This window comes from Dipodomys merriami, unplaced genomic scaffold (genome assembly GCF_024711535.1).
Source record: "Dipodomys merriami isolate MVZ:Mamm:240054 unplaced genomic scaffold, mDipMer1.0.p SCAF_28, whole genome shotgun sequence".
NCBI lineage: Eukaryota > Metazoa > Chordata > Mammalia > Rodentia > Heteromyidae > Dipodomys > Dipodomys merriami.
Window position 1 is genome coordinate 6,409,741 of NW_027204270.1, and position 26,651 is coordinate 6,436,391.

At 44.3% G+C, this 26,651-nt stretch overlaps 1 protein-coding gene across 1 annotated transcript in view; it reads left to right on the top strand.

The window, feature by feature from the left end:
* The window catches only part of Ube4b (ubiquitination factor E4B), a 115,303-nt gene extending 104,933 nt beyond the window's left edge, over positions 1 to 10,370 (top strand). Inside the window, exons 24-27 of the mRNA XM_070037313.1 lie at positions 74 to 265; positions 7,524 to 7,698; positions 8,400 to 8,546; positions 9,060 to 10,370. Of these exons, the coding sequence (XP_069893414.1) occupies positions 74 to 265; positions 7,524 to 7,698; positions 8,400 to 8,546; positions 9,060 to 9,121 (576 nt within the window). The 3' untranslated portion in view covers positions 9,122 to 10,370. The remainder of the gene's footprint in view (positions 1 to 73; positions 266 to 7,523; positions 7,699 to 8,399; positions 8,547 to 9,059) is intronic.
* The last annotated feature ends 16,281 nt before the right edge of the window (positions 10,371 to 26,651 follow it).

Genomic DNA, 26,651 nt, shown 5'->3' on the forward strand with positions numbered 1-26,651 from the left:
TCTGAGCCAGGAGTTTGGGGTCCTCGGTGTTCATCTCACAGCATGAATGGTCCTGTCATCCTGTGACTTCCAGGAACTTGGACCCCGATTGGCTGCGATGCTGAACTTTAATCTACAGCAGCTCTGTGGCCCCAAGTGTCGTGACTTGAAGGTGGAGAACCCAGAGAAGTATGGCTTTGAACCCAAGAAGCTGTTGGACCAACTGACAGATATTTACCTGCAGCTGGACTGTGCTCGGTTTGCGAAGGCCATTGCCGACGACCAGGTCAGTGCCTTCTGAGAACTGGGCACTCTGGTGATGAACTCCTCTGCACGCTCTTACAGAGACAACATCCACCCTGAATTTCCCCACCTGATAGGAGGGAAGTGATACTTCTCAAATTGTGGTTTGAGAAGCTTCTAGTATGTAAATGGAAGTATTGCCCACAGTGGTAAAAGTGGAGATGAATTGGTTTGTTTTCTTGAGCAGTAAAGAGCAGATCTGGCTTCCTGATGTTTCCTAGTTGAGTTCTGACCCCATCTTGCTAAACTTGTGCTTGCTCCTGGTCTTCTGTGCTGCATCAGCTTCAGCATAGTGGTGGCCCATGTTTATTAATTGGTATGCCACATTTAACTTCTTTTTATGTTTTCACTCATTAAATCCTCACAGAAATACATAATGTGCACTCTGCTGTACTTCTCATTTTTAAAATGAGGAAACTGAGGCACAGAGGTTAAATAGCCTACTTAAACTCCCAAAGTCAGTGGGATCGGGGCAGGACTTTTTACATCTGGCCCTGCACTACATTTTCACCCTCTCCTCACCTTTAAATGCCCAGAGGTGCCATGCATGTGTCTGTGGCTCCACCTTTACTCACGTGATTGGGCCACAAATTGCCATCAGTAGGCATTCTAGAATCTTCTTTACCCATATCTCACTCAAAGAGAATAGTAAAATGGGTATATCCGGTGGGTTTTTTTTACTCTTTTGTTTTTGACAGGTTTTTCTATATAGACCAAGCTGACCTTAAGCTTGAAATTACCTATCTCAGCCTCCTGATATCTTAAGATTATAGTAGTGATGGTGTTGGAGTTTGAACCTAAGACCTCAACACTTACTGGGATGGTGCTCTACTACTTGAGCCACACCTCCATACTTATAATGGCTTTTTCATACAAGCAAAGGAAGCAGTCATAACAAAGTATCCACAATGAAGGAAAAAGAACATATCTAAAGCAGTTTTTCCATAAAATATGGTTGTAAAGGAGAGGTTAGGAAACTGTAGTCATTTGAGCGAGATGTTAAAAATGTACTATTTTTCTAGCTCACAATTGTGTAATAGTGTACATATATATGTGTGTGTGTGTATATATATATATATATATATATATATATATACACACACACATATATATATATATACACACACATACATGTATATATAAATTTGAAGGTAAGTGGTAGTCTATAGTGAGGGAAGGAAAATTGGAAACACCCATCAAGGTAGGTGTACAAGGTAGATTCTTATACAGACCAACATGTAGCTGGGTGTCTCCTGCCTGGATGTGAATGACACAGCCCGTGGGCTCCTCACCTCTACTGCTGAGAGACTGGAAGCAGTCTTCAACATACTCCTTCTTCTCCAGTAGGTCTTGTTGTGCCTGCCACATCACACAGATTTCTCCTAGCCAGATGCATTATGTGATGAGCATGCCTGGGCACACTTTTGAGCCAGTGGGACCAAAGAGAATTCTGGGAGATTCCCACACTGCTAATGATCAGTCTGTGGGTGGTGGGGGTGGGGTGGCCTGGCCTGTACAGGAACCTCCATGAGTCACAGACACACTCCTCCAGTGACACATGGGAAACAGAACATTTGGGGGAGGGGGGGAGACGCAGTGCTGAAGACCCCAAACTCAGGTTCTTGTACTTAAAAGGTAAACTCGGGCTGGGAAGGTGGCTCAGTGGTAGAGTGCTTGCTTCGCATGCATGAGGCACTGAGTTCGATTCTTCAGTACCACATAAACATAAAAAGCCGGAAGTGGCGCTGTGGCTCAAGTGGTAGAGCACTCACCTTGAGCCGAAGAGCTGAGGGACAGTGCCCACCTTGAGCCGAAGAGCTGAGGGACACAGAGTTCAAGCCCCACAACCGAAAAAAGAAAAAGAGGCAAACTCACTTTATTTTTTTTTTTTTTTTTGGTCTGTCGTGGGGCTTGAACCCTGGGCTTAGGTGCTGTCCCTGAAGCTCTTCAGCTCAAGGTGAGCGCTCTACCGCTTGAGCCACAGTGCCACTTCCAGTTTTCGAGTGGTTTATTGGAGATAAGAGTCTCACGGACTTTCCTGCACGGGTTGGCTTTTAACTGCGATACTCAGACCTCAGCCTCCTGAGTAGCTAGGATTACAGGCGTGAGCCACCAGCCCCAGCGCAAACACACTTTTGTTGAGCCAGATTCCCCAACCCTGAGAGCAAAGCATGAATGTGGTATCTTTGCTTTCTTTTATAGGTGTTGATTGTTCTTATTGTTGGGCATTGTTTGTTCATATTGGTCATAAGTTGAATGGGGAACTGCTTGCTTGGTTGTTTTAGAAGATGAGTTGAGGGACTACAGTGGAAGAATATCAAGCAAGAAACAGAGGAAAGGGGGCTGGGAATGTGGCTTAGTGGTAGAGTGCTTGCCTTGCATGCATGAGGCCCTGGGTTCGATTCCTCAACACCACTTAAGCAGAAAAAGGTAGAACTGCCAGGCGCCAGTGGCTCATGCCTGTAATCCTAGCTACTCAGGAGGCTGAGATCTGGGGATCAGGGTTCAAAGCCAGCCGGAGCAGGAAAGTCTGTGCGACTTTTGTCTCCAATAAACCACTAGAAAACCGGAAGTGGTGCTGTGGCTTGAGCGGTAGAGCGCTCACCTTGAGCTGAAGAGCTCGGGGACAGCGCCTAAGCCCAGAGTTCAAACTCCATAACCGACAAAAAAAAAAGCAGAAGTGGTGCTATGGCTCTCGTGGTAGAACACTAGCCTTGAGCTGAAGAGCTGAAGGACAGTGCCCAGGCCCAGAGTTCAGGCCCCATGACCGACAAAAAACAAAAAGAATCTCATGGACTTTCCTGCCCTGGGCTGGCTTCCAACAGCAATCCTCACATCTTAGCCTACTGAGTAGCTAGGAATACAGTGTAAACCACTGGTGCCTGGCTCTTCCTAGATGTTAATTTTGTTTTAAAATCAATGGAAAAGCTGTAGTTATAGAGTGGACACTCATATCATGTACTTCATTAGGTTCACCGGCTAATTCTTTGCCAGATATACTGCTGTCTCTGTCACACACACACCCACATACACACATTCGTGTGATCACACACCAGCACATATGTGTACATTTTTCCTGAATCATTTCAGTTGCAAGTATGGAGACTCCTAAATACTTGAGCCTGTGTCTCCTAAGAACCAGTACACTTCCCAGTATAACCACAGTATAATCACATTCAGCACATAAAGCATTGATACATAGACTCATCCTAGGTTTATCACTATGATATTTTCCCTCACCACCCAGTACTGTCTTTGGCTTCCCTCTACCACCCTGGGCCACATCCAGGACTTCACTGTATCTACTTACTTGACCGCGTGCCTAATATTCCGATATCTGATTAGAAGTAATTGGACTCTTACTTCCTGTCCTGAAGGCAGATTTTCATACTAATTTCAGTTCACCTGGATGTTGTTTCTCTCAGTTTCTGAGCCATCTGATAGGATGCAGGCAAAGCATCCTATGGCCTTGGGCTCCTCTGAGCCTCAGTTGTCTCATCAATAAAATGGGAATCATTCCTACCAGTCAGGCTTGTGAGGGCTAAAATTAAACAAGACAATGTGCTGAGCTTACTGCCTCTATGCGTGGCATTTAGAAAATGCCACAGCCACAATAATAATTATCATTGTTCTGCAACATCACCTGGCTTCACCTAGCAGGAAGGAGCTGGGATCAGGTTTGAAACTAGGATTTCATCCTCAGGACAAATTCCAATCCTGGGCTTATGCTCTAAGAATGGGGCTGTGCCCTGCCAACTGCCTGATTCACTGGTACTGTCGTCAGGTCTGTGTGGCACACACTCACTGTCATTCAGAATGCCAGACTTTTTTGCTCAAGGTTGTCACTCCACCACTTGAGCCATAATCCCAACCAAAATTAACTGTTTAAAGCATACTGTTCAGTGGCATGTAGGCCATGCAGAATTGTGCAGCCCTCCTGTTTCTGGGCTGCAGAGTTGAGTTCATCCTCCTAAAAGAAAAATCATGCCCACTGAGCAGCCTTTGTCCACATCCCCTAGCTACTATAGCCTGATATCTCTGTCATTTTACCTGTTTATATTTGACATAAATAGAGCTTTGTAATGTATAACCTTTTCTGTGTCTGGCTTCCTTCATTTAATAATATTTTTGAAGAGCTAAGGGTAGAATACCTGCCTATAAGCATGAGGCCCTAGGTTTGACTCCTACTACCCTGGAAGTAAATAAAGTAATGTTTGGAGGTTCATCAGATTGTAGAGTTTTTCAGCCCTTCATTCTTTTGTATGCTTGGATTCAACTTCATTCTATGGCTATGTAAGTTGTTTATTCACTCTTCCATAGGTGATCATTTGGGTTGTTTACACCTTTTAACTGTTACGGATAATGCTGCTATAAACAATTATGTAAAAGTACTTGACATGGGCAACTGTTTTCAGTTGTTTGAGTATATGCTCAGAAGTAGAATTGCTGGGTCATATGGTAATCCTGTGTTAAAATTTTTGAGGGGGCCACACCATTTTCCACAGCTGCCACACCATTTGACACCCCCATACACATCCAAATGGACAAGGGCTTACATTTCTCCACATGCTAACACTTGTTAATATCAGCTAACAAATTTGTTTCCTAAAGAGCCATCCTGGTGGCAGTGAAGTGGTATTTCATAGTGGGTTTGACTTGCATTTCCTTAATTAGAAATACTGTTAAACATTTTTTTTGTGTGTTTTCTGGCCATTCACATGTTTTCTTGGAAGAAATATCTGCTCAAGTTCTTTGCTTATTTTTAGTTGAACGTATGTTTATATGTTCTTGTTAGGTTGGAAGAGTTCTTTATATATTGTAGATACTTTGCTCTTATTTGGCTATGCTGAATAGATATATTCATGTGAATTTGGTGTTTGCTCTGAAAGGTCCTTAAAGCCAGAAACAGCACCTGTGCTGCTCTGGCACCTGCCCCACACACTCAGTCTGAGCGGGTGTGGATGCTGCACTTCTGTTGCTCTCTGACGCTAAGTGCCAGGTCCCCTTATTGGAAGTACCCTGTGACTCCTCCATGCATACCACACTGCTGGAGTTTTGTCGTCATTCACCCTCAAGCAGGCCCCAGTCTGGTGGTTGAACTTATCATCCTTTGGGAAGTTGAGTAGGTGATGCTTGTGATGGTCACAGATGGGCCACTCAGCTGCTTATCCAAAGAGGTGCACTCAATAGCAAGCACTTCCTCTCCATCATTAGTTCCCTGGCATGTATTCCCTTCTTGTTTTTACTGTAATATTTCAGTCATCTCTCCTTTGTGTCTTACTTAGATCATAGGGAATTAACACTGAATAAACAATTTGTTGAGCAAGGCCCTGGGGGCTCATGCTATTCCTAGCTATTCACGAGGATGATAGTGGAAAGATTGTGGTTCAAGACCAACCAGTCCCAGGCAGAAAAGTCTGAGCGAACCTATCTGACAAATTACCACAAAAAAGCAGGACTGGAAGCATGACTCAAGTGGTAGAATATCAGCCGAGCAAGTAAGCCAAACAATCACTGCAAGGCTTTGAGTATAACTACCAAGAAAAAAAAAGGATTTGATGAATTAATATAGTAATTTAGCTGTAGACAACTATAATCTGAACTTTTTGGGGATTCCAAAATTGCCTCTTAGGATTATTGCCAGGCCCAGCCACCCTGCTACCACTTTGCTTGCTGCCTTGTCCTCTCAGCTGCATGGCTGGTAAGAGGAGAGGAGTGTACAGACAGAGCAGCCATCTATCTTATTTAGAAACTGAAATATAAAACAAGAAAGAAGAAAGGGTGTGGAATTTTAATCCAGTGCTCCAGAAGACAGTGACTATTATTAGGTGCATTCATGCCGTATGTTGATTTGAATCCACAGGGAAAGAAACCACAGGTCCCACTGCTCAGATGTCTAAGCTCTCAGGTGATAGTGATAGTCGTGCTGTGCAGCCCCACAGTCAGCTGCACTCAGCAGCTCCAAAAGCTGGACAGCTCTTCTCTGGTGGGAGCGCATGCTCTGGTTCTTACTGTCTTACAAGTCAGGGAAAGATTACATCATTCCCTCACTACATTTTTGTCACAAAATCAACCAGTGGCCACTGTTTTAAGTACAAATGTAATGACTTTCCTGAGAGGTAAGTCACCATGCCTACTTTACACCTGAGAAATGAACTTAGGAAGTTGGATGCTGGTGGCTCATGCCTGTATTCCTAGCTACTCAGGAGGCTAAGATCTGAGGATCACAGTTCAAAGCCAGACCAGGTAGGAAAGTCTGTATGACTTTTTGGCATGAATTCAGGCTCTTGGCACTGTCCAAAGGCTAGCACTCTACCACTTTGAACCATAGCTCCACTTCTGGTTTTCTGGTGGTTAAATTGGAGATAAAGCTCTCACAGACTTTCCTGCCAGGGCTGGCTTTGAATGGTGATCCTCAGATCTCAGCCTCAGGAGTGGCAAGGATTATAGGCTTGAGCCACCAGCAGCCAGCTGTGAGAGTCTTACCATTAATTAACCAGAAGTAGCATTATGGCTCAAAGTGGTAGAGCTCTAGTCTTAAGCAAAAGCAGCTCAGGGACAGCACCTATGCCTGAGTTCAAGTCCCATGACTGACAAAATAAAAATAAAAAAGAAACAAAGAAATGAACTTAGGAAAGTTAGGGACTTGCCAACATCACACAGCTGGAAAGTGATGTCCAGGTATGCCTGGGTACATGGTGGGTACTACTAGTTCTCTATTCTTCCCTGCTTCCAGGCCCTTTCACCTATGGACTGGGGTGGCACAAAGCAGATGGGGTCCCAGACATCTGATACTGTTGCACTAATGATCTTCAAGAATTGATCGTGAATAGGAGGAAGCTCCTAGTATGGACAATATTGTGTTTTTTTCCCATGTTTACTTGCATGAACAAGAGCTACAATTTCTGCCTCATCATGGGCTGCTAGGGTACAGTGCTTTGCAATACTAAAATGGATTAGATTTCCTTTGTGCCCACTTCAGATTTTCAAAAATCCCCATTTGCCTTACTCCTGCAGCTGTCCCCCTAGATGACAACTTTACACAGTTTACCACATTGCCCCAATCTTGGTGCATATATAAGCATAAAGTATGTCCTTTTATGTGGCTGCAGATACATAGAGAAAGAGTGGTGAGTAGCTAGTATCTAATCATGTGTAGTTGAAAGACCTCAGATCATATTTTGGATATTTTCTGCAACTTTTTTCACCTAAGATCTCATGTTACCTTTCCTCATTTGCAGAGATCCTACAGCAAGGAACTGTTTGAAGAAGTAATTTCCAAGATGCGGAAGGCAGGGATTAAATCCACAATAGCAATAGAGAAGTTTAAGCTTCTTGCCGAGAAAGTAGAGGAGATAGTGGCCAAGAACGCCCGGGCAGAAATCGACTACAGTGATGCTCCGGATGAGTTCAGAGGCAAGTGGCTCAGCATATGCTCACATCTTTGAGTTAACCTGGAATTGTCTGCTTTTCCTTCTTTGATGGCATCCTTAGTTGCTGTTTTTTTTTCTTTTTGGTCAGTCATGGAACTTGAACTTAGGGTCTGGATGCTGTCCCTGAACTCTTTTTGCTCAAGGCTAGCACTCTAACAGTTTGAGCCACTGTACCACTTCCATTTTTCTGGTGGTTAATTGGAGGAGATAAAGGGTCTCAAAGACTTTCCTGCCACAGCTGGCTTTGAACTGTGATCCTCAGATCTCAGCCTTGTGAGTAGCTAGGATTACAGGCGTGAGCCACTAGTTGCTTCTTGAAAAGAAGAACCTTCTTAGCCCAATTTCAAACTAGATTTCCCTACAGATTTTAAAGATGATTTTGCCTTTAGGGATTTGCCCTTTCAGAGAATCCTGAGACCCTAAAGAAGGGTCCTGGCTGCCGGGTGCTCCTGTGTCTTTTCTCTGTTGCTCCTTGCAGCACTTGTGACACAGGGGAACGTTCCCTCTGCAGAAGACAGAGTGCATGTCCTCATCTCACACTGGTGTCCTTCTCAACTTGGGGACTTGGCAGGCCATTTTGATAGCTGCTCTTTTGGATGTGGTTTTCGTTGGTAGGGGGCTTGGCTTTGCTCTCTTTATCACATTCAGCCTCTATTGTCAAGTCCCTTTGCTTTGTCTCTGCAGACCCTCTGATGGACACCCTGATGACTGACCCCGTGCGGCTGCCCTCTGGCACCATCATGGACCGCTCCATCATCCTGCGGCACCTGCTGAACTCTCCCACTGACCCCTTCAACCGCCAGACACTGACAGAGAGCATGCTGGAACCAGGTAGGGCGGGCATGACTGAACAGCAGTGCCAACCTCAGTGCAGCCAGAGTCCTGTAACGAGTGATTAGCCAAGCCCTGCATTGGATCCCAGCAAGTCAGGAAGCTGAGATCTGAGGATTGTGGTTTGAAACCAACCCAGGCAGAGAAAACCAAGACTCTTACCTCCAATTAACCAGCAAAAAAGCTGCAAGTGAGGTGTGGCTCAAGTGGTAAAGTACTGAGGCAAAAAAAGGCAAAAGCAAGCGCATGAGATGCTGAGTTCAAACCTCAGTACTGACAAAAAAAAAAAAGAAATTAGCCAAGAAAGGGAAACCTGTCAACTGCAGAGAACTACCCCAGTGTGGGTTCTTCCTATGGAAGACATGCCGGCCCTCTGCTCTTTTTTTGCTATCAGTCTAGCACGTCTCTTTCATGAGACTGAGGGAAAGAAAGGCCTTTTCTTCCACTTTCACAGAGCTATTGCTGAAGAGCCCTCCTGTCTGGGGCATTAATTCCCTTTCCTTTTTCTCTCAGTGCCAGAACTGAAAGAACAGATCCAGGCATGGATGAGAGAGAAGCAGAGCAGCGATCACTAAGCCATCCCTCGCCACTGCTTCTGGAAGCAAGGCCAGCAGGGCAGATACAGGCAGCGTCTGCAGTGAAGCTGCTGCTCAAGCCTTGGCAACCACACATTGCCAGACCCAGAGTGACCAAACAGCAGAGATCTGAAGGCACATGGAGAGACGAGCCCGACTCCTGTACATATATTTAAGTGACAAACACAGTGAAAAGCTTGGGGACGGGTTAGGATTGCCTGTGTAATAAAGCACGTCCTTCACACGTCACAATGGAAGTCTTAGTGATGAGAGGTGGGCGGGGCAGCTTCCCCTTCATCTTTTGTTTTTGTTTTGTTTTGTTTTTGTTTTTAAATCCAGTATCCATTGATTTGATTGTGATTAGGGAACTTGGACCTTTTGCTGCTAAAGAATCTCCACCACCCCCCCTCCCTCCTTGCCCGACTTGCACTGCTCTGGATTTTTTAAAGAGAAGCAAAAACAAAAACAAACACCTTTCCCCGGCCCTCCAAACCATATATTCTGTGAGATAACTGTGCCTGCGACAAAGTGTTAATCCTGGGATCGTATTTTTATATCATATTCACATATTTGTTTTTTTAATTGGTGTTAGATGACATGATTAATAAAAAAGGCAAGATATTTTCAGAATTTGAATTTCAGTTTTTTTTTTCTTTTAAAATGTCCCTTTAAAATTTTTTTATTGTAAAAAAAAAAAAAAATGAAGAGAATCCTGTTGCTCTGGTTCTTCTAACAAGCCCTGAATTAGGAATCCAAGCGACAGGTGCGGCCATGGAGTGGCTTCAGTATCAGGACTTGTGTGACTTGGGGTTGGGGAGGGTGAGGGTTGGGTTTTTTAATGCTATGTGACAGTTCTAAACCTTTACCATTCTCCTCTGAGGGTAAATCAATTCTTCAACCCAGGGTTCATTTGTATGACATGTTCTTTGGGGTTTGGCCTTACCAAAGCAAAAAAGAGGTACAAGAAATGTGGAAGTATGTCTGCCTGTTGAACACCCAGACACACAGCCACGTGAGCATAAGATGCTCGCTCATTTTGTATTACTGCTCTCCACGCGACAGACTTGAGTTCTTGAATTTCCTCTGGGGTAAAAAAGGATTTGAAACCATAAAGTGTTTTGAAGAAATTAAATCTACAAAAACATACTTTCTTTTTTCTTTTTCTTTTTTTCCCCTCCACAGACAATGTCTTTCTCTGTTCAATTCCTAACGCAAACTACAATAAATGGTGATACGCAGTCGGAAGGAATCTTCTTTGAGTCTCTTCTTTTTGTGGAAAGAAAAGGGGGGAGATGCTTAAGAGCCAAATGAGAGCGCCTGTGGTAAATTAGTTTTTCTGGCAGCAATTAGAAGCTTCTATATTTTTTTATTGTGAAAATACCGTATAGAGGGGTTACAATTACATGGGCAAGATAATGAGTACATTTCTTATCAAGCATTGTTGCCTCCTCCTTTGTCCCCCCCCCCCCCCCCGCTTCCCCCTGGCACCCCGCAGAAGCTTCTGTTTTTAAAATAAAACTTTGCCGTCTGCATCAGCCTTGCTGCTGTATTTAGTTCTGGTTTCACCTCTGAGAGGCTGAGCTTTTATGCTGGTGTTCTGTTCTCCAAGAATTGCCTCAACCTCAAAGATCTTTTCCCTGGCCTTCCAGGTCCTTACTCAAGTCCTACTCACTCATTAGCATTTAAACTTCCTTATTTATCTATTTAGCTGTTCTGGAGATCAAATCCAGGACTGTGCACATACTAGGTTATCACTCTTCCACTGAGTTCCATCCCTTGGCCTACAGAACCATTTCTCTAAACACCTGAAGTAGTGACTGTGCTAGCAATAGGGAAACTTAGCACTTCCAAGGCAAAGGCCTTTGTATTTATTTCTAGTTGTGTGTGTGTGTGTGTGTGTTTTCTGTTTTAGTACTAGGGCTTAGCTCTGTGTGTGTGTGTGTGTGTGTGTGTGTGTGTGTGTGTGTGTGTGTGTGTGTGTGTGTGTCTTCTGTTTTAGTACTAGGACTTAGCTCTGTGTGTGTGTGTGTGTGTGTGTGTTTTCTGTTTTAGTACTAGGGCTTAGCTCAGAGCCACACATGCTCACTTAGCTTCTTTACACTCAAGGCTGGCACTCTTACTTCTTGAGCCATACCTCCACTTCGAGTTTTTTGCTGGTTAATTTGAAATAATGAGTCTCTCAAGTTTTCCTGACTGGGCTAGCTTTGAATCTCAATCCTCATATTTCAGACTCCTGAGTAGCTAGGATTACAAGTGTGATCCATTGCACCTAGCTTCTATTTTGATTTAAATAAATCAGGCTATAGGATGCAGAGAGGTTATTGCTCAATATCCTGGTTATTTAAGGAACATTATCCAGGCTCCAGAACTCAGCCTCTATTGTTTACTTCTTTTGAGCACATTTGGGCTTGTTTTCCCCTGCCTTCCCACAAAATACAAGTTATTCGTTGTAGCATATTTTCCATGATATAAATTATATAGATGTATACATATATAGATGAAAATTACCTATAATCCCACTATACAGATGACTATTTACTTTTTTTGGTCTTCTTTGCACTTGCTAGACAAGCACTTTGCCACTGAGCTACATTCCCAGTCCAATCTTACTCTTTACTAGCTTACTTATGTGCATTTCTCAAGTTACATTTACTAACTCATCTGATCCTGTTTAGTGGGCTCACAATGCCTATTGCTATCTCTTCTCCACCCAGATTACAAACTCTCAGGGCATACATTTTGTTGTGTTATTTAAATCACCCCTCTCTACAAGTATACTTTCTGCTTTGTACTTCCACACTCATTTCATGGATATTCGAAATTCTGAGGTTCCAAGGACCCCCTGAGGGGGAGGAGGGTGCAGTCCATCTCCTGCCCAGAACTCTCTAGGGCAAAGATGTTCGGGATTTCTATTTTGAGAGTCTCCGGATGGCTGTTCACAGAAACATGTTTGCCTTCAATCTGCTGTTATAGATATTAAAATGCAAACTATTTTGAAAGTAGGGCTGGACTAAAGGGAAAAATGGTCAAAGAGGCTATAGCACCTGAGAATCTGATCAGTAGAAGAAAAGGTCCTTCAAGATAACTTTTTGCTCATTTTAGGACTCATTGTTGTGTGGGGTCTAGGAAGGATTTGGTAGACTACCTTTTCAAACCAGCCCAGGGTATTAATCACTTTTTGTAACCTTTGGATTTGGTGCATAAAATAGTGAATTGGACTACATATTTATTGGAGTACTAACTGGGCACCATCTGACCAAGTAAAAGTTTTAGTGGTTTGGTTTGTTTTTGTTTTTTTGACAGTACTAGGATTTGAACTTGGGCCCTTATACTTAATAGGCAGGCTCTCTACCTCAAAATCTATGCCCCACCCCCGTTTCAGTTATTTTTTACAATGAGTCTTGCATTTTCGCCCAGGCCATCCTCAGACCACTATCTGCCTACAAACACTTGCATAGCTAAGATTATTGATAGATGCCACTATGCCCATCCTATTGGTTAAGATGGGAATCTTCCCTCCCACCCTTCCTCCCCCCCCTCCCCCAGTCATGGGGCTTGAACTCAGGGCCTGGGTGCTGTCCCTGAGCTGATTTTTTTTTGGGGGGGTCCGGTCGTGGGGCCTGAACTCTGGGTCTGGGCGCTGTCCCTCAGCTCTCCAGCTCAAGGCTAGTGCTCTACCACTTGAGCCACAGCGCCACTTCCAGCTTTTTTCTTTTTTTTTCTTTTTTTTTTTTTGTTTGTTTTTTTTTGGGTCTGGTTGTGGAGCCTGAACTCTGGGCCTGGGCGCTGTCCTTCAGCTCTTCAGCTCAAGGCTAGCGCTCTACCACTTGAGCCACAGGGCCACTTCCGGCTTTTTTCTTTTTGCTTATGTGGTGCTGAGGAATCGAACCCAGGGCCTCATGTGTGCAAGGCAAGCGCTCTACCACTGAGCTACCTTCCCAGCCCCCAGCTTTTTTCTTTTTGCTTATGTGGTGCTAGGGAATCAAACTCAGGGCCTCAGGCATGCAAGGCAAGCGCTCTACCACTACGCCACCTTCCCAGCCCCCCTGAGCTGGTTTATGCTCAAGGCTAGCACTCAACCACTTTGAGCCACAGCTCCACTTCTAGTTTCTGGTGATTAATATGAGAAAAGTCTCATGGACTTTCCTGCCCAGGCTGGCTTTGAACTGTGATCCTCAGATCCCAGCCAGAAGTTGGGGCTTTGTGGTAGAATACTTGCCAACATGCATGAAGCCCTGGATTCCATTTCTTAGTACCACATAAACAAAAAAAGCTGGAAGTGGCACTGTGGCTCAAGTGGTGGAGTCTCACAGACTTTTCTGTCTGATCTGGCCTCAAATGGTACCCTCCAAATCTCAGCCTCCCACAAAGCTAGGAATGACAGATGCATGCCTTCATGCTGAACTATGAATTGAAAAGAGGTTTGTCAAACTTTTCTGCCTACTATGGCCTGCCTTTCAACCCACAGTCCTCACATTATCTTAGCTTCCTAAGTAGCTAGGATTACAATCATGAGCCACTGGCAGCCAGCTCCTTTCTTAATTTTGAACCACCTTCTAGCTCTTCTCACATTTTTTTCCACAAGTAATGAGAAGTAATCTAGTAGTATGTTATAGTTTAAATTTTAAGTGTTCTCCAAAGATGCATGAAAGAAATACTCACTTCCCTGGGTGATGCCAGTGGGAGATGGTGTGGATCCTTTAGGAGGTGGAGCCTAGCGGGAGGTTTTCAGGTTATTGGGGGTGTGTCTCAAAGGGGAGTGTGAGATGAAGTTTGTTCCATAAGGTGAGTAAGCAATTTTACTCCTCCCTGCACTCTTACCATGATGTGTCACCTTGACAGGCCCAAACCAACACCATCAACCAACCATGGACTAGAACTTAAGACTGTAAACAGCCAGGGATGGGTGGTTCATGTCTGTAATCCTAGCTACTCAGGAGGATGAGATCTGAGGATCACAGTTTGAAACCAGCGTGGGCAAGAAAGTCCATCAGACTCTTACCTCTTAATTATTCAGTCAAAAACCAGAAGTGGCACTGTGGCTCAAGTGTTAGAGCTCTAGCCTTGAGCACAAAGAGACGCAGAGACAGCACCCAGGCCCTTGAGTACAAGCCCCACAACCAACCAACCAACCAACAAAAATACTGTAAACAGCATCACTCTTCTTTGTAAGTTGATTATTACAAGTTTTGATTATGGTGGCAGAAAGCTAATATATAATGTGTTCATTATTCTGCTTTGAAATTTCCTTACCTAATCTGGCACGATGGCTTACATCTGACATCTCAGATATGTGTGTGTATGCCTGTGTGTGTAGACAGACAGACAGACAGGTAGATAAGCAGTTGGGAGAATCATGGTTCAAGGCTAGCATCAGTAAAAGGTTAGAGAGACACCCTCTATCTTAATCAATAAATCCGGTGTGATGGCTCACATTTTTGGTACCAGCCAGGCAAAAAAAGATTTCAGTCTCAAGCTGGCTCAGGAGAAAAACAAGACCTTGTCTGAAAAATAAATCCAGGCACCTGAGGATCATATGTATAATCCTAGCTACTCAGGAGGCTGAGATCTGGAGGATCACAGTTTGAAGTTAACCCAGGCAGAAAGGTTCACTAGATTCCCATCTCAAACAAGAAAGCACCAGCCAAGCAAGCATGAGGTCCTGAGTTCAAGCCGTGTTGACAAAAAATCTCCATCACTAGAATACAAAGGTCTCCAGCTTCTCATAACAGTGACTTTTGGCTGCACTGTCTGTTTCCTCCTATGATCTCCTATCTGCCGCTGGTCACCCAGTCCCATATCTAAAGACCTAAATCCTGCTGTGAAAGAGAACACACAGGGCTGGGAAGGTGGCTCCTTGGTAGAGTGCTTGCCTTGCATGCATGAGGCCCTGGGTTCCATTCCTCAGCACCATATAAGCAGAAAATGCTGGAAGTGGCGCTGTGGCTTAAGTGGTAGAGCACTAGCCTTGACCTCAAGAGCTCAGGGACAGTGCCCAGGCCCAGAGTTCAAGCCCCACAACGAACAAAAAAAAGAAAGAAAGAGAACACACACACTGAGGGGCTTCAAACAGAAGCTGAGATTTTATTATCTATTATGGTTTGGGTTGATGGAGCCTAGCTATGCGCTTTCTCACTCAGGGAACATAAAAGAATTGTCCCCAAAAGGTAGCCAGCTTGAAAGCCTCATTTGTAGTTGGCTTTAGGCCGGCACCCCTGCGCTAAGAGTGTGCTTCAAAGGGGAGTGTGGGACCAGAGTGGGTCCATTTGGTTTCTACTGGCATACAGCATAATGACCAGATTCCAAAAAGACCAGAGGCAGGGGGTTGTTTTAACATAACACTGTAGCCACAGGCCATCAGCTTCAAGAAATGAGAACAAAGACCCCACTTCTCCATGGGAAGAATGTCAACATCATATTTTAAGAATAGCAAGTAGGATCCGTGGGGCTATTTATTTAGGTGTTACTGGAAGTGAACTCAGGGTCTTAACACTAGCTAAGCTGCCACTCTACCATTTGGGCCATGCCTCTACTTCCAGGTTAATTGGAGATAAGCATCTCTCAAACTTTTCTTCCCTGGCTGGCTTTGAGCCATGATCCTTAGATCTCAGTCTCCTGTATAGCTAGGATTACAGGTGTGAGCCACCAATGCCAGGCTTCTAATTTGGTTTTGTGCTAGTTATTTGGAGATGGAGTTTCAAAGACGTTTCTGTCCCAGATGACTTTCATGATCATCAGATCTCAGCCTCCCGAGTACAAGTACCCCTTTCATATGGATATTTGGATATAATTTGTTTATTATCTTGAAGTAGTTATACAAAAGTAGTTATTATCTTTAAGTTCAACTAACATATTGAATTGAAACTGCCCTTTGGCTGAAGAATCAGCCAATCTGGGTCATGACCTAACAGCTCCTACCCTGCCTCCCCTCCACTTACATACAGCCAGCCATATCCATGTTCTGATCCCAGCTACTGCTGCCTTCTGCCCTGAAACTCAGCCATCAGGCTCCGGATGGCCCAGTCAGTGTAATTTCTCTTCTGCCTTCCTCTCTAGTCTGGCTTTTCCAGGGCTGGCCTATACCCTCTAATTCTCCCAACAACCCCAGAGTAGATAGGATCAACCCATCCATCTCCAGAAGAGAAGCTGAAATTCAGGGAGGTTACAATACCTGCCTACAACCACACAGATGCTGACTGAAGATGCTGGGCTTATCCATTTCGTGAAACATGGGAGGCTGGGGGGAGGGAAGCTTTGCTTCTGTCATTCTAAACCCCAGGGGACCCTGGGATGGGTAGAGGAATTGTGACGTTGCTGCTTTTCAGCAGACAGTCTCTAAATCTTCCGTCTTTCTGCATCATGTATCACTTTTTATGGCGCTTTAAATTATTGATGTTGTTTTGTTGAAAGCTAAGCACATTGGGGAAATTGCCACTTAGGGGAAGGGAGAAAAGAGGCAGGATGCTGGACAGGGAGAGGACATTGGGTCTGTAGCATTGATGATATTTTAAAACTCTTTTGGTATAGTGTGTGTGTGTGTGTGTGTGTGTGTGTGTGTGTGTGTGTGTGTGTGTGTGTGTGTGTGTGTGTGTGTGTGTGTCTGTATTAAAAAGGGACAGACAAGAGATGGAGACAGAGATCGATGGTTAATATTAGGGCTGTCTGGTTACTACCAGGCCATCTGTGATTTTTGTTCATTTCATGGCGAAGCTATAGCTTCTTTGTATTTTACTTCTCCACCTTTCTTATTTAGGGGGGTGGCACTTGAACTCAAGGCTAGGCGCTGTCCCTGAGCTTTTGTGCTCAAGGCTAGTGCTCTACCACTTAAGCCACAGCTTCTTTCAATCTTTTGGTGGTTTATTGGAGATAACAGGCTTGTCCATGCTGTCGTCAAACCATGATCTTCAGACCTCAGCCTCCTGAGTATCTAGGATTACAAGTAGGAACCACTGGGACTGGGCCTTTCAATTTCTTTTTTTTTTTTTTTTTTTTTTTGGTCAGTCATGGGACTTGAACTCTGGGCCTGGGCGCTGTCCCTTAGCTCTTCAGCTCAAGGCTAGTGCTCTACCACTTGAGCCACAGCACCACTTCCGGCTTTTTTCTGCTTGTGTGGTGCTGAGGAATTGAACCCAGGGCCTCATGCATGCAAGGCAAGCGCTCTACCACTGAGCCACCTTCCCCTTAATTTCTTTATAAAATGACCTGCTACCTGTTATCACAGAGGTAGAAAAAAGTTGCTGATATAATGTTTTTTGTTTTTGTTTTTTTTGTAGGTTTGAGCACTATCTCTGAGGTCTTTTGCTCAAGACTAATACTCTAGGTTTTCTAGTGGTTAATTGGGGATAAGAGTCTCATGGCCTTTCCTGTTCAGGCTGGCTTTGAACTGTGATCCTTAGATCTCAGCCTCTTGAGTAGCTAGGATTACAGGCATGAGCCACCAGCGCCTGGCTGTAATGTCTTTTGTGGGTTAATGTTCTTGCAAAGAAAAGCATATTAAAGCCATGCAGTATTGTCTCTCCACTGGAACCCTAGATAATCAAGAGGCTGAGATCTGAGGGTCACAGTTTGAAGCCAGCCTGGACAGAAAAGTCTTTAAGACTCTTATCTCCAATTAGCCACCTAAAAGCCAAAAGTGCAGTGGAAGCTCACATGATAGAGCACCAGCCTTAAATTAAAATGCTAAGGTAGCTGGGGTTCACGTCTAATCCTAGCTACTCAAGAGGCTGAGATTTGAGGATCATGGTTTGAAGCTATCTGGGGCAGAGAAGTCTGTGAGACTCTTAGACTCCAATTAATCACACAAAAAAGCTGGAAGTGGAGTTGTGGCCCAAGTGGTATAGTGCTGGCTTTGAGCCAAAGAAGCTCAGGGACAGAGCCCAGACCCAGAGTTCAAGTCCCAAGACTGGGGGCGGGGGGAGGGGGGGAGAAAAGAAAAGAAAAAGGAAGGAAAGAAGGGAGGAGGAGGGAGGGAGAGAGGGAGGGAGGGAGGAAAGGAGGAGAAAAGGGAAGGAAAAAAAATCAAGTTTCTTAGTTACCCTTTTGTTTGCTTTCTGCAGCGCTAAGGGATGGACCTGGCACCGCAGGCTAAGCAAATATTCTGCATTGACCTGAACCCCAGCCCTCATTTTCCTTGTGAGAATGTTAGGGATGGAATCCCAACTGAAGAGGATGAAAGCAAACAAACCTTTCACAAGAGATAAGCGAATTCTATTTTGTTGATTGCCAGAAGTGGACTAGTGCCACCAATTGCTGCCAAGTTCTCTCTCTCTCTCTCTCTCTCTCTCTCTCTCTCTCTCTCTCTCTCTCTCTCTCTCTCTCTCTCTCTCTCTCTCTCTTTCTCTCTCTCTCTCTCTCTTGCTATGATCTAAATATAACATCCTTCTTTTTACAAACTGTATCTTCTTGTTGAAGTATACACATTTCTTGGCAGAGATACAAAGATGACCTAATTGGATTGGAAATTGTGTGGGAGAACAAACCTTTAAAGCAATCTTTCTAAAACAGAGGTGTTTGCAATGGGGAATGAATTTAGTGAGATCAGCCATGTCTAATGCAACCCTGCTAATTTTTCTCTTCATTCACTGGCTGATACCTCATGGAATTTTATTTGTTTTATGGATAATAAGGGGAATCTAGTGCTGTGCTAAAGAGCCTGGGTGTTGGAGACAGAAATTCCCTGATTTGAAATCTAGCTCCACTACCTCTGTTAGCCATGACCATAAATAAAGGGTTGTTTTTTTTTTTTTCCTTTGCATTCATTTTCTGCGGCTGTTGTGTTAAATTACCACAAACTAGTTTACTTGAAACAATAGAACATTCTGCTCAGAGAGTTCTGAAGGCTGGAAATCCATAAGTCAGTATGATGGGCTGAATTTGAGTTGCCTTTAAAGCAGCACCATTCCAAGCAAAGAATCTTCAGCTTCTTCCTGCTCCTGGTAGCGCCTTACATGCCTTGGCTTGTGGCTTCTTCTCTCTAGTTTCTGTTACCATGGCTGCACTGTGTTCACTTCTGTGTATAGTCAAACTTCCTCTGTCTCTTCTAAGAGTGAATGTGATTTCTCCTTGTAGCTACCTTAATTCTGGATAATTTCTCCTTCTCAAAAACTTAACTTACTCTCATTATGAAGATCTTGTTTCTATGTAATGTGATATTCATAAATTGTATCATGGGGAGGGACAAAGTTTTCAGGCTCCACAAACTAAATGTCATCCCACCACATCAAATACACTCCACTCCCTAGCTACCAATGAGGTAAGTAGCTTGTCCAGTGAATATTCTCAGCCAGGATATACTGACTCACTCAGGCTAAAAGCACCAAGGCTAAATAAAGTAGCTGTGGATAGAAACCTCTGAAACTGGAAGCCAAATAAACATTTTTTTTTTTTTTGTCAGTTGTGGGATCTGAACTCTGGGCCTGGGCGCTGTCCCTCAGCTCTTCAGTTCAAGGCTAGCACTCTACCACTTGAGCCACAGCGCCACTTCTGGCTTTTTCTGCTTATGTGGTACTGAGGAATAACCCAGGGCCTCATGCATGCAAGGCAGGCACTCTACCACTGAGCCACCTTCCCAGCCCACATTTCTTCCTTATAATTGAATTATCTCAAGTATTTTGTTATAGCAAGGGAAAGCTGACACAGATGTAAAGGCCAAGTGCTACCAAGCTTTTTCTTATCCCCCTCTCTCTTTCTTCCAGCATGAATTACTGTACATACTTACGTCAAGGGCTGTGTGCTCACTCAGCAAAAGTAACATAGGAAGCCAGGTACTGGTGGCTTATGCCTGTAATCCTAGCTACTCAGGAGGCTGAGATTCTGAGGATCATGGTTCAAAGTCAGCCCAGGCAGTGAAGTCCATGAGACTCTAATCTCCAATTACCCACCAGAAAACCAAAAGTGGATCTGTGCCTCAAAGTGGTAGAGTACTAGTCTTGAGCAAAAGTGCTCAGGGACAGCATAGGCCCCGAGTTCAAGCCTCATGACCACCACCACCACCAACAAAAAAGAATACCATAGGTGGCATTTGTGTGTGTGTGTGTGTGTGTGTGTGTGTGTGTGTGTGTGTGTGTGTGTGTGTGTGTGTGTGTGTGTGTGTGTGTGTGTGTGCTGGTTTGGGACTTGGACTCAGGGCTTGGGTGAGTTCCTGAACTCTTTTTTCTCAGGGCTCTACCACTTAAACTATAGCTCTATTTCTGGCTTTTATTTTGGTAGTTTAGTGGAGATACAACTCTCACAGATGCCAGATGTTGGTGGCTCAGGCCTGTAATCCTAGCTATTCAGGAGGCTGAGATCTGAGGATCACAATTCGAAGTCAGACTAGGCAGGAAAGTCTGTGAGACTCTTTTTTTTTTTTTTTGGTCCGATTGTGGGGCCTGAACTCTGGGCTTGAGCACTGTCCCTCAGCTCTTCAGCTCAAGGCTAGTGCCCTACCACTTGAGCCACAGCGCCACTTCCGGCTCTTTTCTTTTTGCTTATGTGGTGCTGAGGAATCGAACCCAGGGCCTCACGCATGCAAGGCAAGTGCTCTACCACTGAGCCAACTTCCCAGCCCCATCTGTGAGACTCTTATCTTCAATTAACCACCAGAAAAAAACAGAAGTGGAACTGTGGCTCAATGTGACAGAGCACTAGCCTTGCACACAGAGATCAGGCTCAGGGACAATGTCTAGGTCCTAAGTTCAAGCCCCATGGCAAAAAAAAAAAAGTCTCATAGACTTTCTTGCCCAGACTGGCTTTGATCCTCAGATCTCAGCCTCCTGAGTAGTTAAGGTTACAGGTGTGAGCCACCAGCATCCAGCCATAGGAGGTATTTAAGAGCTGAAGCATTAGACCACTGACGCCTTTAAAATTGGCTCCTATGAGTGGAGCTTTGGAAATGGTCCTCTGCTGTGCACTGATGAGCTGTGGATGAGATGCTCCCGGCTCTTCATATTGTTCACAATGTCCCTGTCCTGAGTTCCAGAAGCCCCTTGTGGCGGCCAGACTCTCTCGGTACTACAGGGAGCCTGCTTCAGGCTGTCTGCGGACCATGTGCTCCAGACCATCTGTCACTGGCACAACAATTCTAGTAAACAACAATTTGGTTTCTTGAATCATGGCTTTAAGACCGAAGTTAATTGATGCAACGTTGTTCCTAATTAGTAAAAATGCCTGTTAGAGAAAAATAATGCCCACACTGCAATTCCAAAGAGGGGAATCTATACAGAGAGCTCTTAACTGGCCAAGATGATAGATCCCAGTCTTGCTAAGAGAAAACAACAAGACACTGACCACAGGGCTGGCTATGTCCTGCGACAGCCAACAGAATCTAGAATAAATCCTTTGTAATGAAGAAAACATGTAACAAACCATGTATCAGTGGCTCATATCTGTAACTGTAGCTATTCAGGAGACTGAAATCTGAAGATTACAGTTTGAAACCAATTCAGGAACGAAAGTTCATGAGACTCCATCTCTAATCATCCAGCAAAAAAAAACAAAAAAAAAACAGAAATGGAGGTGTGGCTCAAGTGGTAGAGCACCAGCCTGGAATAAAAAAAACTAAAGGACAGCTCCCAGGCTTTGAGTTCAAGCCCTCAGACCAACACACACCAAAAAGAAAATGTGGGACCGTAAAGTTCCCTAATCTTTTGATCTTTGTGGAAATACTGGTGCTTGGTTCTGCGTGTTTCCTTCTACATAAGTTGTTTGGTGTTTTTTGTTGTTGTTGTTGTTGTTGTTGTTGTTTTGCCAGTTATGGGGCCTGAACTCTGGGCCTAGGTGCTGTCCCTCAGCTCTTCAGCTCAAGGATAGCGCTCTACCACTTAAGCCACAGTGCCACTTTTGACTTTCTCTGCTTATGTGGTGCTGAGGAATCAAACCTAGGGCCTCAAGCATGGGAGGCAAGCAACTCTACCACTGAGCCACTTTCCCAGCCCCTGTTTGGTATTTTCTGTGTAGCTAACTGCAGTGTAATGTCTATGTTCCTTGGTAAATTGATACTTACTTAAGTGTCATTGAGTACTGCAGGCCAAGGAAAATGAAAGGAAAAAGAAATAGCACAGTTTTGCTATTGCTTTTATTGAGAAAACATGATCTGTGCTTTTTTCTTCACAATGTCGTCCAAGGGGCTAGAAATTTATTTTCTGAAGTCGTCAACCTTTGTCTTTTACTTGACATTGTTTCTGAATTGAACACTAGCCTAGCAAGCATGAAGCCCTTAGGTCAACCCCAGTACTGCTAAATAAGAAGAAAAATGACTTAATGACTTTTCTAGAATTATGTTTACATCCTGCAGGACAATGTTATGGGTGACTACTTTAGCCATTCATAGTTTGTATTTATTATTATTATTATATTTTGTGTGTGTGTTGTGGGGCTTGAACTCAAGGCCTGGGGCCTGGACTTTTCTGCCCCAGTTGGCTTTGAACCACCATCCTCATATTTCACCCTCCTGAGTAGCTAGGAGTACAAGCCTGAGCCACTATACGTAGCTAATTTTATTTGTTTGTTTATTTATTTACTAGTCTTGGGGCTTGAACTCTGGGGTTGAGCCTTTGTGCTCAAGATTAGTACTCTACCTCTTCTGTTTTTTTGTAATTAATTGGAGGTAAGAGTCTCAGAGACTTTCCTGTCTGGGGTTGGCTTCAAACAATGATCCTCAGATCTCAGCCTCCTCTGTAGTTAGCTTTACAGTTAGCTTTACCAGTGCCGTTTGTATTACTATTATTATTATTTTGTCAGTCTTGGGGCATGAACTCAGGGCCTGAGCACTGTCCCTGAGCCTCCTTTGCTCAAGGTTAGTACTCTACCACTTAAACCATAGCACCACTTCTGGCTTTTTCTATTTATGTGGTACTGCGGAATGGAACCCAAGGCTTCATGCATGCTAGGCCAGCACTCTACCACTAAGCCACATTCCCAGCCCCTAATATTTAAATATAATTTTATTGTTATTAAGATGTTGTACAGAGGGGCTACCCTTTCATAAATTAGGTAATGAGTACGTTTCTTTTGTAAACATCAGTCCTTTCTTTGCTTTCCTCGGTTTGCCCTTCTTATCCCTGACCTCAAGTTGCAGAGTTCATTTTCAGCATAGTATATACTGAGGACCATGATTGGATTCATTTTTATTTCTTTTTTTTTTTTTTTTGGTGGTACTGGGACTTGAACTCAGAGCTTCATGCTTGCTGTGCAGGATTTCTACAACCTGAGTCATGCTACTAGTCCTATTTTGTGTTAATTTTTCTGGGATTTTTGTTTTATATTCTGTGGTACTAGAATTTTGAACTCTGATCCTCACAGTTGCTAAACATGTGTTCTATCACTGGGACCACGCACCCAGCCCGTGTGTGTGTGTGTGTGTGTGTGTGTGTGTGTGTGTGTGTGTGTGTGTGTGTGTGTGTGTGTGTGTGTGTGTGTGTGCGTGTGTACTGGGGCTTAAACTCAAGGCCCCTAGCTTTTTTGCTCAAGGCTAGTGCTCTACTCCTTGAGCCACCATACATCCACTAATATCTTTTTTATTTTTATTTTTATTTATTTATTTTTTTGGTCCGGTCGTGGGGCCTGAACTCTGGGCCTAGGCGCTGTCCCTCAGCTCTTCAGCTCAAGGCTAGCGCTCTACCACTTGAGCCACAGCACCACTTCCGGCTTTTTTCTTTTTGCTTATGTGGTGCTGAGGAATCGAACCCAGGGCCTCATGCATGCAAGGCAAGCACTCTACCAGCCCCCCTCATGCATGCAAGGCAAGCACTCTACCACTGAGCCACCTTCCCAGCCCTAATATCTTTTTTAGTAGTTGGTTAATTGGGGGCTGGGAAGGTGGCTCAGTGGTAGAGCGCTTGCCTTGCACACATGAGGCCCTGGGTTCGATTCCTCAGCACCACATAAGCAAAAAGAAAAAAGCCGGAAGTGGTGCTGTGGCTCAAGTGGTAGAGCGCTAGCCTTGAGCTGAAGAGCTGAGGGACAGTGCCCAGGCCCAGGCCCAACCAAAAAAAAAAAAAAAAAAGAATCTCAGAGACTTTTCTGAACTGGTCTGGCTTTGAACCAGGATCCTCAGATCTCAGCCTCCTGAGTAGCTAGGATTACAGGTGTAAGCTACTGGTGACTGGCTGTTAATTCACTTTTGAAGATTAGTCACTAGGATCCACAGGTCATCAGATTGCTGTGTTTGTTGAAGTCTTACTGGGCTTTTAAACTTTTAATCTTTGTTGACTAAGCCTAGCTTCTAGCCTTGAACTCCCTCCTCTCCAACTTGCTCCTGCTAATCTCTCTAGGTAGGATTTCAGACAATGGAGCTTGTTAAAACTACTAGAGCCAGGTGCTGGTGGCTCACGCCTGTAATCCTAGCTACTCAGGAGGCTGAGATCTGAGGATCGAGGTTCAAAGCCAGCCTGGGTAGGAGAGACCGTGAGACTCCTATCTCCAATAAACCACCAGAAAACCGGAAGTGGTGCTGTAGCTCAAGTGGTAGAGCGCTCGCCTTGAGCTGAAGAGCTGAGGGACAGCGCCCAGGCCCAGAGTTCAAGCCCCACGACCGACCAAAAAAAAAAAACTACTAGAGAGTCTTACTGTAGCACTTGCCTAGCATATACAAAGCCCTGGGTTTGATTCCCCAGAATGGCAAGAAAAAGAAAAAAGTGATGGAATAAGAGTGAAGAGACACCGAATAAAAGCGATATGAAAACCAGGCACCAGTGCTCACAGCTGTAATCCTGGCTATTCCAGAGACTGAGATGTGAGGATAGCAATTCAAAGTTAGCTGGGACAGAGAAGTCTGTGAGACTCCTCCAGTCAATTAGCAAAAAAGCCAGAAGTGGCTGGGCACCGGTGGCTCATGCCTGTAATCCTAGCTTATTCAGGAGGCTGAGATCTGAGGATCGCAGTTCAAAGCCAGCCCTGGGAGCAAAGTTTGTGAGACTCTTATCTCCAATAAACCACTCAGGAATCACTAGCCTTGAGCTGAAGAGGAGAGGGACAGCGTCCAGGCCCAGAGTTCAAGCCCCACAACCAGAAGAAGAAAAAAAAAAAAGCCAGAAATGAAGCTATGGCTCAAGACTGTCAACATTGAGGGGAAAAGCCAACTGAGAGAGCAAAAGAGAAAACGACAATACTCCATCTCCACATAAACAGAAAAATGCCAGACTGCAGGATTGGCTCAAGTGGTAGAAGTGCCAGCCTTAAGCAAGAAAGCCAAAAAAGAACATGAGACCTGGGCTGGGAAGGTGGCTCAGTGGTAGAGCGCTTGCCTTGCATGCACGAGGCCCTGGGTTCGATTCCTCAGCACCACATAAGCAAAAAGAAAAAAGCTGGAAGTGGCGCTGTGGCTCAAGTGGTAGAGCGCTAGCCTTGAGCTGGAGAGTTGAGGGACAGCGCTCAGGCCCACGACCGGACCCCCCCCCAAAAAAAAAAAAAAAAAAAGAAAGAAAGAAAGAACATGAGACCTGTGCTTCAGTACTAGAAAAAAGAAAAAGAAAAAGGGGGAAGCCGGGCGCTGGTGGCTCACGCCTGTAATCCTAGCTACTCAGGAGGCTGAGATCTGAGGATCGCGGTTCAAAGCCAGCCTGGGCAGGAGAGACCGTGAGACTCCTATCTCCAATAAACCACCAGAAAACCGAAGTGGCGCTGTAGCTCAAGTGGTAGAGCGCTCACCTTGAGCTGAAGAGCTGAGGGACAGCGCCCAGGCCCAGAGTTCAAGCCCCACGACCGACAAAAAAAAAAAAAGGAAAGAAAAAGGGGAAAAAAAAAAAAAAAGCAGACATGGGTGAGATTTAATTAGGTATGTCTGTAATCCTAGGAGGCTGGGGTGGAGTCCCTGTCTCAACAAACCTAAACAAAGAAACAATAAACAAAATAGTAGTAGTAGTAGTAGTAGTAGTAGACGACACTGGTGTAGGCTAGAGAATCTTTCCAGTGAATAAGGAGCATGCCTTATCTAATAGCTGTTTGTCTAATTATCTTTTCCTTCCTTCTGCATTCTGGGTAATTAAAGCTATCAAATAAAAACCAGTACTCAGCAAGCAGAGCTAGAGATTTGCCATCCATATCACTTCTTCATTGGCTGGACTAACTAGTTCTTACATACCTTCCGGTTTTGATTCTCTGATTCCAAATAACCTTGGCGTCTGTGGTGTCACTGTATATTAATATTAATGAATTAAGCCAAACTGCATCCTGCTTGTTATTAAAAACTCACTGGAAAGGACCAGAGCATTATTGATCCATCATTATTTCATACAGTGCTTAATACAAATCTTCTCTACTTTTATAAAATAGGTATTAATGTTTGTAAGAATGTTGTATAGGAAAACCTATTGGAGGGGGGACTTAGCAGGATAGAGAGCCTTCTAGATTCCTAGATCCAAAAATATAAGCAGTTGCTATTTTTAATCATGCAACATGATCCAAGGCTTAAGCACATGTGTTACCTGACCTTGATTAAAGTAACTGGAAAATATTTCTCTTTATGGGCCTGGGACATCTGGTGGAAGACTGTCAGCAATAAAATGGAGGTGTTTCCTATGTTTTTTTAAAATCAGTGCCAGCACTAATAACA